A 17,731-nucleotide genomic window follows, 5' to 3' on the forward strand; every position below is an offset into this window, starting at 1 on the left:
TGTGGGTCTAGGGCAGCCAAGACCTGAGCTAACGTCAACATCTTGAACTTCTCCTTCCGGAGGAAGCCGTTGACGTTCCTTAGATCCAAGATAGGACGTAGGCCCCCCTTGTCCTTCTTGGGCACCAGAAAGTAGTGGGAATAACAACCACGCCCTACTTCTGGCCCAGGAACGCGCTCGATGGCCCCCTTGGCCAAGAGGGCCGTAACTTCCTCCTGCAGAAGTGTCAAGTGGTCCCCCGACACACGGTGGTCCTGCGGTGGCATGGCTGGAGGAGAGGTCTCGAAGGGGAGGGAGTAGCCCCTTCGGACGATTTGCAGCACCCACCTGTCCGAAGTGATCGTGCGCCAGTGAGCGTGGTGATGGCGAACCCTGCCACCCACTGGCGTCACATGGGGCCGAAAGCACGGACTAGGAGGATTTTGGGGTAGATGCTGCGGGGGAAGGTGTGGTCTGACCCCGCCGTTGTCCCCGACCGCCGCCACGGCGGTTTCCACGGCCGCCACCGCGTTGAAAGGATTGTTGCGGCGCGTGGCTGGCAGCACGTGTGGGGGCGCCCCTTCCTTGGCCACGAAAGGGACGAAACGAACCCGTTTGCTGACGCTGGGTCGAGAGACCCAAGGACTTGGCCGTGACCCTGGAGTCCTTGAAGCGTTCCAGCGCGTGGTCCGCCTTGTCACCGAAGAGGTGACAGCCATCGAACGGCATGTCCATCAGTGTATTTTGGACGTCTGCCGAAAAATTGGCGGATCTCAGCCAGGCGTGGCGACGAATCGCCACTGTCGTTGACATAGCTCTGCCCAGCGAGTCGGTCGTATCAAGACCACACCGTATCGAATATTTCGCTGCATCTCGGCCCTCAGCCACAGCCTGACCGAGTTTTGCCCGCACCTCCATGGGGCATTCTGGCAGCAGTTCCGCGACCGTATCCCACACAGAGTGGGTGTAGCGGCCCAAGAGGCAGGCGGTGTTGCAAGACCGCAGGCCCAAACTAATGGACGAGAAGACCTTCTTGCCAAATTGGTCATACCTCTTGGATTCCCGATCGGGCGGGGCCGACGGGAATGCGGACTGGGAGGTCGAGGCCTGGATCACCAGACTCTCAGGAGTGGGGTGGGTAGACAGGAACTTGGGGTCGTCCGGACAAGGACGGTGGCGCCTGGCCACGTTCCGATCAACAGGCGGACCTGAAGCGGGCCTGGACCAAGTGCCCAACAGAACGTCTGACAAGGCTTCATTAAACGGCAGCAGTGGCTCCTGTGGGCATGACTGCGGTTTGAAGACCTCGGTGAGGATGTTAGGCCTCACGGCCGCGACGGGGAGCTCAAGGTGTAAGGCCTTGGCAGCCCTCATCAGCACCACAGAATATGCAGCTCCCTCCACCGATGCCACGGTAGGAGGAGAGATCAAACCAGGGTTAGGAGAGTCGTCCAGACCACTGGCATCCCCCAAGTCACCTGTCCAGTCCGGGTCATACTGGCACTCGCATGACAGAGGGTCCTCGGACCCCTCCCAACCTTCACCGAACTCTTCATCACCTCCGTATTCGGAGTCAACGATGTAGACCGGCTCCTCGGGGTTCATGGGCCCCATCGGCGCCGGGACCGGTGTCGAGCGACGCCCGTCCGGCGTCGCGTCCGGCGTCGGGGAAGGTAAGGGGACGGCGCCGCCCGGAGCCGGCGCCGGAACCCCGGAGCCGGCCGGAGCCGGCACCGGAGAACCGGCGTCGCGCGGGGCGGCGTCGGGGGTAACCCCGATGGCAACGGCGCCGGGGAGGCCGGAAGACCAGCCGGCGCCGATCCCGAAGGCCCTTGCGGCGCCGGGGTCGGAGCCGTCGGCGGCGCCGGGGCCGGAGCACCCGACGGCGCCGAGGCGGGGACACCCGAACCGCCAGGACCCCCAGACGGTAGCACTGGGCCCGAAGGCACCGTAGGCCCCGTCGGAGAACCGAGCGCCCTCATGGCCATGAGGAACGCCTCGATCTCCTCAGGCGTCGCACCGTGCCCAGGGACCGGAGGGTATGAGGCAGGCGCCGGCGACTCTCGCGGAGCCGCAGGGTTGGGGTCACCCGAGCCCCCGGCCGCATCGCGCGAGCGTCGGGGGGAGTCGGGGGTACGATGACGACGCCCCGACTTCTTATGCTTCCTACCTGACGAGCCTGACGAGTGGTGTCGACTTCCGGAACGCTCGGCGCGGCTCCGCGATCGTTCCCTCGAACGCTCTCCCGACCTCCGGCCGGACCGGGACCTCTCCCGGTCCCGACGTGGGGCCGACACCCGGAGCTCCAGTAGCTTGCGGGACCGCTCCCGCCTAGCCTTGTTGGTGAGGGCCCGGCAGTCGACGCAGGAGTCCACGTCGTGGTCGGGGCCCAGACACCGGAGACAGAGGCGGTGATGGTCTGTGACCGACATCGTGCGCTCACAGTCATCACAGTGCTTGAACCCAGGCATCCTATCAGGCACAAGTGAGTAATGAACTTCGAAAAACTTGGTCAAAGACCGGAGTACTGCTCTTCAGATCTGCGTCCACTGGCGCGGAAAAAAGAAGAACTGACGTCAGCGCGCGGAGGCGGCGTCTATATACTCCAGCGACGTCATCACGGCGCACGACGCCGACGACGGACGCGGAGCCGCAGGGGACGCCTGCAGACGACGCCTACCGACGCGCAGGGGTACTGCTACGCAAAAGTTTCTGGATCCAGACTGACGCCTGGGGATATTCTAATGTAAGGAATCTAACACTAACGTGTTTCTTTCAGATAGCTTCGTTTTAGAGGAGGCTGAACTACTCAAGACACATCAGAAGTTGTACTGTGTATATCAGAGCATTGTATTGTATATACATATATGTAGCGATTACTACCCCTGATGCCGCGTTAAGGCTCTTTGCACTCTGGCAGCACTACGTTTTTGTAATCATTTATGCATACACACTATTGTTACACCAAACGTTTGAGTAACTCAACTCTCACAAAAGACCACATCTTTCCCTACTGCAAAACTGTAACAAGTTTACTTTCTTAAAACAATTCAGTATGCTTAAATTAATATAAATACAATTAATATGCAATACAAATAACAATCCGAATTTGTAGAACAATCGTAACTAATTATATATAAACAAAGTTGTATCAAGAAATAGTTTAAAATACCTCAAAATCTTTAAATTCCCATGTAAATTATGGTATACAAGAGGCAGGGACACCTTAAGGACTTTGAGTGCCCCAGGCGAAACATAATTTGCGGCCCTTTGCTCGGAACTGTTATCCATTTTTAGCTCAATCGTGCCTTCAGCAGCCATGGGTGGATCATTGAGAACCCTTTTCATTGATGAGCCTGCTCCAAGGCCCAACTCAGCAACAAACAGTGTCCCTTTCGCTGGTTGGCTGGCACCAGAAAAGCAGAGAATCGAGGGGACTGAGCAAGCCCGCCGTCAGTGGTTCAGTGGACTGGTGCTTCACCTTAACCCTTTCGCTGCTGATGACGAGCTCAGCTCGTCATCACCCACGGGTGTCGTGTGCTGATGACGAGCTGAGCTCGTCATATCTGCACCAGAATCGCAATTTGCAGCACAGCGCAAAAATCCCCACAGCAGCCATGTGGTTAAACCCTGTGCAAATGGAGGGCGTATATTGTTTACTGTACTCCCACCCCTGCTCTGTGAGGAACAGGGATTTGCGTCAGATGGCACTAAGCTATGATTGGACCAGCCCAGCAGCGGCTGCACATGGACAGTGCAACCTTGAAGGGAACATATAATGCCGCTCTGCATTGCACATTGACACGTGGACTACTAGCAGGGCCTACCTCAGCGTAAGCCATCTCCAGGTGGACTTCGCCAGAAAAGTAGAAAGACTAGTGGTCAGACCTAGCCTTCAATCCGTGCTCCCCTCTCAAGCCCTGAACACTATGGGAACAACCTAAAATAGAGACAGGCAATGGGAGGGAGAGGAAAAATAGATTGTCCACTTCCCCGGACGCCCAACCGCTTGCTCCTCCTACAATTGTAATTAAGGGTAAGATATTAGCCTGGCAGCAGGGGTGAGTAAAACAGGAACACTATCACCCCACAGGCAGATTTGGGAAAAGGGGAGGGCCAAATCTCAATAAACGACCCACAATGAGAATCAAGAAGGAGAGTTAATTTTGGGTATCCAATGCATTCCCTCCCTATGGGGCAATGTGTTTTACCACAGGGAAGAGTTTGGGTTTTGGCAATGGGCAAGCTAAGAAGTTGCAACTGAGCCAGAATGGATTACTGAGAGACCCTGAAGATGGAGAAATATCCCTCCCGGCAGTGACACCTTGAGACAAGTGGTGCTGTCAAACATATTTTACTCAGAGCCCATAAATCATGACCAAAAAATAAAATGTCTTTTACACCATTATCTCCTGATGTCAATAAAGCCATTTTTGAGAAAAGGGCTGCGTCTGTCTTACAGTCATGAATATTGTACGTTTCACTAAAGTATGCAGCATGTTCTGGAAATAATAACTATAAATATCCGCAAAGCATGCTCTTGCACCTCCCACTTCTGGAGAGTCCCTATATTTTTTAATTGGACCACAAGTCTTTTCTGCTTTTTAATATGTGACTTTTGTGGTATAGTTGGTGATCGGATGGTAACAACTGCGAGTGTTGATTTTCAGTGAATATTACACTATGTGTTTCCCAACCCCAGTTTCTGCCTTTGTCTTGGTTCTGGGGAGAAATGACTCGATAGAGGGGGCGAAAAGACCCGTGTGGTGTCACATTAAGCATTTTGGGGGCCCGTCATGAATTACTTCGGGAGCCACTGTTGAAAACAACTTTTTATTTTATCACCCTTTTTCTGCTAATTCAAGCCCTATAACTCCAACCAAGATTGAATTAATATGGTAGAGGCTAAGATAGAGAAATGGAAAGGAGAAAGGTAGAGTACAAAAAAATCACTTTCACTACGGCCCTTATAGCCCACCGTGTCCATGCCTTAAAACATCTCAGGTATACAAATGTCCATAGGATTTGGTCTCTCTACAAGGAAATGGAGACTGAAGTTGTAAAATTAGGGAACATTAAGGAAGACTCCTTAAGGGTCAGATGTTTAGTTGGCAACGTTATTCTGACACTGTCACTTCATTCTGCGTCTTCAGTCACAAATTACTTTAAATACAATATCAGAGCTTGCAAAGAATAAATAGTATATAGAGGCATACACAAAAATATGCAGTCAGATGAAATACTATAAAAATGTATATTCTAGGGTAAGCAATAAAGCAAAAACAGAACAACCACTGAGGATCTACAGCTTGCATAGATTGCCAGGGTTGTACGAGTATGTAATCTACTGTGAGCACTTAATTACTATGATACCAGCAGCTGTCCTCAACTTACCTTCAATAGTCAGGACCGAGGGGGAAACCATTGGTTCTTCAATGACTTTTCTGCTGCTGCGGAACCAGTAGATTTCCACAGGTTCTGGGGGGCCGACGGCTTCACAAGTCAGGTTAAAAGGCGTGTTCCTGGTCACGTTGAGATGCTCTGGCTGACGAATGAAGTGTGGGAGCCCTGCACAAGAAGCGAGCATGGAAGAAGAGAATTGAAATGCTCATTAAGCACCGACATACACATGGTTTAACAGCATGTTGAGAGCAGAAGAAGATGCAGGTTGGGACTAGTCTTTCATTCCATCAGGAATTTCTCTGGTGGGTTGTAACCATTGTTGACCAGTACTGAACCCCAGGATCACTGCAGGTGCCTCTGTCAGTTTCCTCAGCTCTCCAAGGTTAACAACAGCGTGCACAGGGGGTTTTCAAGATATAGAGAGAGGGTAGGTGGAGGTAAAGCGATCAGAGAGGGAGGTGAGAAAAGAAGAGAGAATATATGGATGGAAAGAGACAGATATAGAGGGGGACTGTCTTGAGATTTTGCCAGGGCTGTTTTTGGTTCCCTATTACGGCCCTGGGAGGAAGAACATACTACATTGTAAAACAGTTCGAAAACACTACATTGATTTAGAAACTCGAACTGTTCATATTTCTAACCAACACAGAGTCAGACATGGAAACAAGATGTTTGAGAATGACAGATCGGGTCACTCTGGGTCTCATAGTTGAAAAGCTAACAAACATGGACAGATCAAACTCTACAAAGCAGAGTAAGCACTTGGAGAGACATGGGATATCCAAATGTACTTTTGCAATGCCAGAAAAGACATTAGCAGGGCTTGTTCCAGTTTCCATAGAACATGGGTGAGAAAGAAGATTGGTAGATTTAACGCAAAGAGATTTGGAACAACAAGTGTCGACAATTTGCCACCGCCGTAACTGGCAATGGATACATATTTTAAGATTTAGAGGCAAAGTGGGATCTTGTTGATCCCTTTTTCTGATAGTGCTCAAGACAGCTGCCTAGCACTGCTCTGCTGAAGTGCCAGCTCTGGTAATTAGCACGATGCTTAACCACACAAACAATGGATGTGGGCATCAGGATCTGCCTGGGTTTGAGACTGGCATAATGGTTGTGGTGTGTTAACTTGTTCTTGCATATGACTTCCAAGTGGAGTAGGTTTACGACAGGCTGCGATGCTTGAGTACTGTTGGGTGTCATATGCAGCACCTAAACACACATTTATTTGGTTTCAGAGTATAATATATGTGGCTGATGATTACTTTCATGTGGCAAGTATTTTGATTGCTTACTTGATCATAGGATATGCACAGTGAAATCTAAGCAAGAGGAGCAATGGAGCACTACACATTTACATCAAATACCGCATTAACAATACGCACATTAATCCTGATGGCCTAAATGAATTATAGAATTTGAATTTAATGTAAGCAAGAAAATAGACCAACAGCTCAGTTAGTTTTTCAGTTGGATGAACAATGTAAGCCTAATTACTTTATGCAAGAACCAGGTTGTAACAATTCAATAATCTTTATTTCGTTGCAATTGCACCATAAAAGATATACAAAATACATAATATGTATAAAAAATACATAATATACATGGCCACATTATCATCAACAAGTGTACAAGAATGTACAATTCAAAAAGTGCTAGTGCATGACCAAATACTATCCCTAGCCTTCACAGCTAAATCACGGGAATGGGCTTAAAACACACATCAATAAATATATTTAAAAGAAGTTTAAAATATTTACACGGTTAAAAAAGCATTAAATTGATTTATAACAGCCAGACACTTAAAATGGCAGTGACAATTTTTGTCTAATGAATTTTACTGCCAAAAGGAATCTACTGATACCAAACACTATTACTTGACTAGTGTCCGTAATTAATATTCTTCCAGCTTCCTTATACGAAGTTATTCCAATATTACGGCACAGTGGCACTATCCATTTTCTTCTAGTTTCTACATAGCTTGGACAGAAAAACAAAATATGAAAAATGTCTTCTCTTACATTATTTGTGCATAAGGTACATTTATCATTACTGATTTTCCCCCATTTTGTCTCGGTTTCCCGGGTTCTTAGTATACTGTACCTATACTTTAAGTACAAGGTTTTCGCTAATGGTGGCTGAATCTCATCAAGAAACATTTCAAACTGGGCTACATTTTTCACCAATAAGAATTTTTCGGTTATGGGGCCATGTGCTCCAACATATACAGCATCATGGCTCACAAAGGCCCAAAAAGAGAGTTTGACTATTTTCTTTGAGGACACAGTCAGTGATTCTGGCTGGCTCAAAAAATGGGATAAACCCAATTTTGTTAACCAGCTTTTAACGTGTTTAAACCAAAGAATCTTATTACTCGTGTCTAGTTCCAAAACTTCAACCAATCCATTTTTATATTCAGTTAGCTCTGGGGTGATCCACAACCTGACCCATAACAATAGTGGTCTTAATATTGCATGTAGGTCGGTGCGTCGTATGTTCATATCAAGGAGTAGGGGTAATAGTGGAGTGTTACTAGGAACCTTTAATAATCCCCTTAAAAACTTATTCTCCATGATTTCAAAAGTCTTTCTACACATGGGTCCCCAAAGTTCTGCCCCATACAGAACCGCTGACTAAACCTTGCATTTAAAGAGTTCTAACGCTGGGGTAACTGCTTTGTTTGCACAGTTGTTATGCCTTTTCAGTATTGGTAGACAATTTTGTTTGAACACAATTTTAGATTTTTCTAGTTGGGGTCTCCAACTTAAGGATGAATCTAATAATACCCCCAAGTAAGTAAAACTTAGTTCGTAATCAAGTTTTTCTCCATTCAATGGAAAGTTTTTCCTGAAACTTTTATGAGGGTTAAGTGCCATATATTTAGTCTTTTTTACAGGTTGTAGATTTCATTATCTTTAACTACATCCGCCACTTCTATCAAGCACTGTAAGGTAACAGCCTTGAGGAAAAGCCCTACAAGTTGGCTTTTTATTAATCAGAGTACTGTTAGAGGTTTTGTGTATTCATATTTTTGTGCATTATTAACAGCGTGCAGAATATGGGTTTACACTGGATTACACATGTACACACTGATATAGTACTGGTGCTTTCGAAACGTATTTCCTATGGCATGTAGAAGCATGTTTTCCTGACTCTTGTTAACTAGGGCTCAACTTGGGCCTAGCAGCCATCTTTACAAAATAGATGTCACCCTCTTCTGCCCTCAACACGTCTTACTGTTTGTTTATCCTGTAGCACACAGCCAAGAAGAATTATGTCTGTTTCTTTCCATAGTCAATGTTTGTGCTGTTTTTGATTACCCTTCTCCGACTCAGTCACAGAACAGTTACTACATTTCAAGATCCTTTCCTATATTTCACTGTACCCTATTCTTTCATAATACGTTTTCTGTTCATGTATCTAACTTGTTCCATCATCTCTGGATGATATTAGCATAGAGCGGGCTGCATCAATATTCATGTAGAGGAATAGTGCTTAGGTAATATCATATTTAATAAATATGATGTTCTGAATTGCTAATGAAAGAATACATTGTCTCATGAAAATTAGGTTTAACATTATTCTGACTAATCGAATTGTATGTCCTGTTGAGGTAATTTTGGAGTTGTAAATAAAAATTACAGGGTTCCCCACGCCCACAAATTTGTGGTAGCAGAGAATGGCTGCAGATTAAGAGCTTCTCCTTTCTGCTTCAGAATTTTCCCTTTTTGTCCTGAAATTAGTGTTAGTGGCTTTTCCAATGTGGATTCTCTTTGTAGATTTTGCTGTTCTAGACAGCACTGCTCATGTTCCTAAACAAAATGGACTGTAAGTATGAATAGGGTGGAATGATTCTGGTTATTGAGAGTTTTCTGGTGTATTACTGAAGTATTGTGGTATGTGTTGTGTGATGGATTGTTATGCTGTGTGCAAAGTTTTTGCTTATGCAATGCTGATTATGGGTTCAATAGGAGGTTTGATCACTGTGATTTTGATGTACTATTCTTATTAGTGATTTCATCAGAAAGGTTTTGGTTCTGATAATTGTTTGGTTACTTATCGGATTAGTTGAAATTCAATATCTTGAGGGAAATTATTGTTGCATTTGTCTGTATAAAGGTAGTGTGTTTTCGAGACGCCCCATACACACAGATAGAGATCTTTCTGAATGAGCAAATTTTCCTTTTCAGGTGTTTGCATGTTTATTCAAATTTGGTGTCTTCTGTCCCTTGGTGCACATGAGTACATACGGGAGCCAGAGGTGGATTGCCTCTGGACGGGATTGTGCTTTAGTGTGAATTGAGTTTGAATTCAACTAATGCTGTGAAGGTCCTAGTCTTGTTTCTGTTGTTTGCAAGATTTGTTTTATTTTAACTTGATGATTTTCTCCTATTTCGGTTGGACATGCTAGATTTGATTTTGTTTATTTCGCGTGTTCATTGAGAAGGGCTGTGGAATTGATTTTCTCATTCACAAAGAAGTCAGGCTGCGATTGGTTAGCTAGCTGAGGAGTCACAATGGGATGGGTGAGATGTCACCACAGAGTAGCAATGTCATTGGTTGGTCCCTGTCACACCTTCAATGTGATTGGTTGACCCTTGGCATAACTATTCTGGGATTGGTTGATGTTTGCTAGCTTATTTTGTGATGGTTTTTCATTATTTTGCTCTGTTAACCTCCTACTGAGGGACAGAAAATACCTACTGAGGGCTCATCTGTCTATGAAAGGATGACAAACATGGATTGTTGTACAGGCGCCTGGATTTGTGTGGGGCATGAATACACCTCTTGTGACAAGGATTGGCAGTTTCCTTTTGAGGGTACCTTTAACATTAGAAGGTTAGATTTCTTAAGGCAGACCATGAATGATAGAATGTTGTTGCCTAGACCTTCAGAGTTTGAAGCATTGAACAAAAGGGGTTAGGTGGCATTTGATAAGAGAAAGAAATTGCAAAAGCTGTGAAGGGTTCATATAGACATTGGCTGGAGGGCAAGTGGGATCATCAAGAGTGATGCTGGAGAGAGGATATGACAGAGGGAGTAAGAGTTTTTCCCACAGTAGTCAAAGATATGACAAAAAAATTAAGCTAAGGAGGGAGACCGAGAGACGCAGAGCCGAGAATGAGATTCTGATGAGGAGAATAACATTTTTAATGATCTTTAGAATTCAAGACTTCCTCAATACACAGATGGGATCCGGAGACAAGAGCAGAGTTCCGTGGTACCGGACATTGATGTAGTGGGAGAAGGTATGAAAAGTACAGGCACAGGAATTAAATGTGCTTCCATCAGCAAGAGTCCCATTTGAGAATGCAGTGACAGTTTTACCGAGTAGTAGTATAGATCCTGATGCTGTATCACAAGTTTCAAATGTCACGACTACTTCTGTTACTGAATCTCCTAAGGAGAGATATATCAATATTGGGCTTTTAAAAACTGAATTGGGAGAAATTCTGCATAAGGCAATTGACAAAAGTAGATTGCTGTCATTCAATTAGGTTCTGGCTGATGAACGCAAAGTCAATATTAAAAGAATGAGAAAAGTATAGAGAAATTGCCAAATGGATTTGACTGAAGATGAAATAAAAAAGTTGAGCTCAATAACTTTATGGCTCACATTAAGGATTTGAGTGAAATGATAAAGCATGGGAGGGAGTTGAAAAAGTACATAGAAAGGTGGAAGAAGAAAGTTACTACTAAAAATAGCATCAGAGGCAGGAAACCATTTTAAGGGGTGTGTTAGTGATTCTGAGTCAGAAGAAGTTTTAGAATTTCCCTTGAGAGAAGGGCACGGATGAAACCATGTGCACATGCCTTAGACAAGAGGTGATCTTTATGTTTTTACGATGAATTTTCCAAAATTGAAAGAAGAACCTGAGAAGGGGTACAAGGAGTTTCATAGACTGGCAATAATTTTGAAAATATTTTGGACTGATTTGGGTGCACTGTTTTAGATTTGTACCAAGTGATTTGCGGTTTCAGTAGAAGGTTGCTGTTGTTTGGCAGACAGAGGAAGCAGTTAGAGTTGCATCCCTCACCTAACCTTGATCCTGCTCTCCCTATTGGACATGTACTTTGAACCTTCCCTCGATCGTAGAGACCCTGCTATTTGTCCGATGTCCAGAGGAACTACCTGTTAGCTGAAGAGGAGATGGGTTGTGGATTCCCCCTTGGCCGTCACCTACCCAGACGGATTTTGGGCAGACTTTCCTTCGTCTCTCTGTCATTTCCCCCTACCCTTTTACCCTACCCCCTTCCCCCTCTATGCTCACTTTTTCTCGCCCTCTTCCCCTTTAATGTTTTTCTGTTGAGACCTAGCCATTTGACCGATGCCCCGTGGAGCTACCTGATAGCTGAAGAAAAGATGGGCCGAGGATTCACCCTTGGTCGTCACCTACCCAGCTGGACCTTGGACAAACTTTCCCTTCGTCTCTCCGCTATATCTATACCCTACCCCTTTTGCCCTCACCCCCTTTCCATTCCTCACCCCATTTTCCTTTTCTTCTATGCTCCTAAAAAGTTTTTTCTGGTATTTTTTTGTAACTATTTTCCCCTCGTCTCTACGTCCTATCTTCCTCCTACCCCTTTTCCATGTACCCCTTACCCTTCCAGCTCCATTCACCTTGTCCCCTATGTTCTTTAAATGCTTTTCATGATACTCATGTAACTTTTAACTGATGTAATTTGCAACATTATTATCCCTCATGTAAAGCGCTCTGATTCCATTGGGTCTAGCCAGCGCTATATAATAACTCATTCATTAAATTTGTTCCCATTTAGTACTCTTTCTCCCTTTGTCTACCTCCATAGCTCCTAGCTCCTATCCACTCTCCCCTGAATCTCTCACTTTGCCTGCTAGTCTGCCTAGCCCCCTGTTCTTTGTGCCCTTTGACTAAGCACTCCTTCTCCCCTTGTTGGGGAAAGATCCAATATTTATACTCTGGAGTCTCAGCATACCGGCTGAGAGAGTCCACTGCGCCAAGGGAGCAACTCACAGCTGAGGTATGGCATGGCACCCCTTGCCACAGCACTCCCTCTCCCCTTTTTGGGGAAGGATCCAGTATGTAGGCTTGGAGTCTCAGAGATCCCTCTGAGAGAGTCCACTGCGTAAAGGGAGCCTCCCGCAACAGAGATAGGGAAGTGATACCACTTCCCCTGGGATCACAGCTTACTGGACTTTGGACGTTGCTTTGACTCGTCTACCGGTTTGTGTCCCCGTCGCCCTTCCCCTCCTCTTTCCATGCAATGTCCTTCCCCCTCCCCTCCTCTTTCCCGCCTTCATTACCTCTCTACTTCCCCAGGTCCTTCCCCCCTCCCCTGAATATTTCCCCTTGCTTGCTTTTCCACTTTCGTATTTGTGCTTATTGTTTATCTTGACCTTACAAGTAACTATGTTGCCATGCTCTAATAACTGTGTAACCTTTGTAACAATGTAACCTGTAACTATGATCTGATGCTCATGTAAAGCGCTCTGATACCTCCGGGTCTAGCCAGCTCTATAGAAAACCTTTAAAATAAATAAAGAAATTAAATAAATAAAGAAAATTCTCCATCTGAGGTTGTTGGTGACAAGCACAGAGCAATGATACAGTAATTGAAATAAAAGTGCCAGAGAAGGAAATTGACTCTACAAAGATTTTGAGATCTACTCAAGAGGTTAGGTTTGCGCCCTGAGCTTAGTTTTCATATTCAACAAAGTGTGATATGTTGGCAGATTAGGGGTACTGATGAGATCCTGAATATGCCAAATAAACTAGGGAATGGTTTGATGCGAAGTAGGAATAGATCAAAGAGAAGCTGATATTTGCCCAGACTAAATAGTTTCAGAGAATTGGCAGGACTCAGGTGATGAGTTCTGATGTAGGATTTGTGTTATCTGACAATGCTGGAATGAATCGAGCGCATTTGATACAAGCAGTGAGAATGGAAAATGAGATGGTGCAGTGGTAAGGTAGCAGAATAACAATTGTGAATTATTCTGGAATTAATGCAAATTTTAGGTTGATGAAGAAGCACACTACTTGTCATTTCTGGGGTAAAATCGTCCACCGGAAGCAGGAATGTAGATAGAATCCAGATCGAATCCAGAATTATTTGGTTCCCCAGATGCAGTGAATGCAAGTCAGGTATATATAGTTAGTAATCTCAGCCCAACCGGCTTCTGTACAGAATGTACAAAATCAAGGGTAGTTTTGAATAAATATTCCCACATATCCAGTGTTGCAGCAATACATAAAAGCAAACATAAAATGCCTTATGATGCTGGTAACCTGCAACATTATCCATTGATTCTGAAAAATGATTTTCCTTAGTTTTTCTCAAAGACTAATTCCCAAAGACAGTGCTGGTGAGGGAAGGATGATTGTTTACCTGGTGGAGTCCTAGCGGTAGACCAAAGTGGCCCTTATGTTGAAGGTGAGGTAAATTGCTACCTATTGCCTTTCTTGATAGATACAGGAGCCATCCGCTCTACAGTTTATTATATGAAGGCAAGCCAATTATTAACCAATTTGCAGCAGATGGTCCTGTTAAAATGGGACTGATGGAAATTAATCATCAGTTCATATTGTGTGATTCAAGTCTGTTAATGTGCTGGGGAGAGACATGCTTTGTAAGATGAACTCTGTGATTTATTGTATACCAGATAGTGTAGCAGTTGAAACCCAAGATGAAGTGTCAGTGTTTAACATTAAATCCCAAGATTCAGAGTTAAGTTGTCCCCAGTTTTGACAAAAGGTGATTTGATTCTGGATGTAAGACATACTGTCAAAAGGAAAAAGAGATGCGATTGACACAAAGTACAAAGCCTGTTAAGGTCAATATCAATTAAAATACAGTATTCCCTAGAATTAAACAAAACAACGCTTCAAAAGAAGAATGAAGTATGTCATTGAAAAATGATGAACAAGGAGTTTCATGGGAAGTGCTTGGTAGTCCTTGCACTTCTCCCATGATGAGCATCACAAAATGGAGTGAAAAATATAGAATCGGACAGGTCCTTAGAACAATAAACATAAATGTAATTCCATGTTGTCAGGTGGCACTGAATCCTGCCATGTATTTGTTCCAGATTCGTTTTAAAATGTTTGCAGTTACTCTGTAAATCAGTCCTGGTACAATATATAGATGACTCATTGGTGGCATTTACAACAAAAAATGTGATACGGTTGCATTTCCGGATCATTTAGCTGGTAACGGTCACAAGGGTTCCCCAAGAAAGATCCAATATTGTAATAAAAGAAGTGATTTTCCGTGGTCATCACAATTAGAAAGGGGCAAGGAATTCTCAAAAAACCAAGTTCTGCAATTTTGAAAATGAATCCTCCTACCACCCGGAGGTGGGGATGTTCTTCTTAGGAATTGTTGGCTATGGTTGTTAGTGGATTCCAAACTTTTCTTCGACTTCAAAGCCTTTAGTAATGTTGGCCCATAGTGATATCAGAGATCTGGTACCATTTGATGATAAATGCTTATAGGCCTTCCATGTTTTGAGAGCAAAAGATGTGTAATGCACCCAACCTTGGATCGTCCGATTTCAATATTGAGTTTCATTTTTACTGCCAATAGAGAGGTGGGTTTGCTCTTTCAGTTCTAACTCAAAAACATAGTGGTGTCATGAGACCAATAGCTTACCTATCAGCTGAGTTCGATCCAGTAGCTGTAAGTCTTCTTGGATATCCTAAAGCACTTGCAACTATTTGCACTGCAATTGAGCAAAATGAAGGAAACGTAATGCATTATATGCATTTGTTACACATTCAATTGGGATTCTGCTAACTCATACTCAGACTAAGCATATGAAAAACAGTTGCCTGACCCGATATGAATAAGTCATACTGGCACCTGAGAATATCTCAAGAGGTGCTTTTTTCTGTTCAAGGCAATGATGAGAACAAAGATAGGAATGATGACGATAAACCAGAGCAAGACTGCATCGATATCACCAAGCCAAGACCAGGCTTTAAAGAAATTCCCCTTGAAATGGCTGATCTGATTTTGTTTGTGGATGGTTCTTGTTTGAGAGACCATCATAGCACACTGAAGGCTATCTATGCAGTATGTTCCATTTCATAATTCTTGAAGTATCATGCCTGCTGAATGTAAATTCAGCACAAGTGGAGAGTTGGTTGTGCAAACAAGAGCAGAAGACTAGAATGCAACAATCCGAAGATAGCCAGTATGGTTTTGGGGTGGTCATTTACTTTGGACTATTGTGGTAATAAAAGGGTTTTATGACATCATATGGAACTCCCATCAGGAATAGTTCCTACATACTTGCAGTGGTTAAGTGTACTGACCATAAGACTGGAAAATATATGGGCATGCTTTGAAACAAATTTACAGACTAAGGGGGCAGACATTGTGCATTTGAGAATGAAACTTGGAGGTCCAATGAGCAAATTGTGATGCAAGAGACAGAACAACATGAATTGCTGGAGACGTCTGTTGAAAATACAGAAAATGGAGATTGTTTCTTGTGGAATCTAATACAGACTTTCTTAAACGAAGTAAGGGAACTCCAGAAGGAAGCAGAGAGAATGAGAAAATATAGTGGGAAATGATGGGTTACAAAAATAATTATCAAGAGATTTGGACCACTCCTGAGTAAAAGTATATATTGCCTGACTCCATGCTAAATTGTATGGCTAGGTATTCCCATAATCAGTCACATGTAGGGAGAGATACCATAACCCAAACATTCAATAAGTAGTGGTCAAATTCATAGATGTTGCAGAAGATTTGTGTCAGATATGTTTAACTTGGCAGAGAAATAATCAGGGAAAAGGACAATTGTCCATATGATTCATATTGACAAATCAGAAGGTCTGTTTAAAAAGACTTAAAGCTGATTTAATTGAGATGCCAGTTTACAATGTCCTTAAGTACATTCTCGTGATTGTCTGCTTATTCTCTAAATAGTTTGATAACTAGCATAACTAGACATCAGATAGTATTACAGTCTCCAAGCGTCTGGTGGGGAGAGGATTAATACCCCGTTTTGACCTGCCGACTTCTATTGAGATGGGTCGTGGCTCCCATTTTAAAAATAAAATTTTGGAATTTATTTCTACAACACTCCAGACTGATCATAGGTTCCGTTGTACCTCTAGTAGAGAGGATGAATGGAACTATCAAAAACAAATTGGCTGTAGTGTGTGCATCTACTAGTGTGAAATGGCCTGACGCCCTTCTTGTCCTGATTAGTTTTAGGAGTACCCCAGATGAAAAGAATTGTCTCTTGCTCCGTGAGGTGCTAATGGATAGACAAATAAGACTGGCCTACATTCTTTCAGCTGGTCTCATGGACTGATGACATTGTTCTAGAATCCAGCTGAGCTCTGGCAGATAAGATAAAATCTGTTTCTCATCAGGTACATTTCGCACCAGCATCAAGAAAAAGATTTGAATATATTGTTTCGAAAAACGATGGAGAGGACCATTCCAAGGTGTGCTTGTGACTAACAGTGCCGTAAAGTGTGCCAGAGTCTCACAGTGGACCCACACTTCTCACACTACAGGAGTGAAGACGGGGATGAAAAGATGGTTAAAACAACCACTAATTCACAAATTAAGCTCAACTTTGCAGAGTGAATCCGGGGTTTGTCAGGAAAAGCTTTAAACTGGTGAAGTTGCTGGGGAAAATTAAAGCGAAGTTGATGAGTTGGTGAAACTGAAAGTAAAGATCCTGGTGAAGGTACCAGTTGCAGTGTCCAGCTTTAATTTGAGGGCCAGAGTGAAGAGCTGTCCCAAAGTCACAAGTGGCAACAAGAAGAAGTAGTCTCTTACCCAAAGAATAAAAGGCTTAAGTTGACTATTTGAGTCAACCCTCAGAGGGTGCACGCAGTTCACAGTGGGTAGAGTTGCTGACGTTAATAAAAGTACACGTCCATCAGTGAGAAGAAAATATTTAGCAGTAATCACAAGTGAAGATGCAAAAGTAGAGACACCAAAAACAGTAAAAAGTACATGAAAAAGAAACCACTGGCACAATGAAAGAATAAAGTCAATGAAAGAAGAACCCTACTAATTTAAAAAAATCAATTAATAAAACATTGAAAGTGAGTCACCAGTTGCTAAAAGACCAGCAAGAAAGAGAATTCTAAACAGAAAGTATGTGTGAAAAACATATTTTATTTTTAATTATGAACATCAGTTCTTCCATTTGTAATTCCCTGAATGTTTATGATCACAGTCTTTGGTGGCTTGCGGATGCGTTTTAAGTCAGGACAAACAGACTTGTTTTGTTAGTGCCTTTACATACCTAGTGTTCACATACCTGCTCTTTTCCCATACGAGGCTTTTGTAGCAAGGTTTATTTGTCTGCAGTTGTAGGAGAAGGAACAAG

General features: G+C 43.9%; 1 protein-coding gene across 5 annotated transcripts in view; it reads right to left on the reverse strand.

Moving 5' to 3' along the window:
- The window catches only part of MERTK (MER proto-oncogene, tyrosine kinase), a 366,926-nt gene that overhangs the window by 251,866 nt on the left and 97,329 nt on the right, over nucleotides 1-17,731 (reverse strand). For all 5 annotated transcript variants that reach the window (XM_086927212.1, XM_086927213.1, XM_086927211.1 and 2 more), the window contains one exon: nucleotides 5,374-5,547. In XM_086927212.1, coding sequence (XP_086783338.1) covers nucleotides 5,374-5,547 — 174 coding nt within the window. The remainder of the gene's footprint in view (nucleotides 1-5,373; nucleotides 5,548-17,731) is intronic.

Source organism: Lissotriton vulgaris, chromosome 6 (assembly GCF_964263255.1).
Source record: "Lissotriton vulgaris chromosome 6, aLisVul1.2, whole genome shotgun sequence".
NCBI lineage: Eukaryota > Metazoa > Chordata > Amphibia > Caudata > Salamandridae > Lissotriton > Lissotriton vulgaris.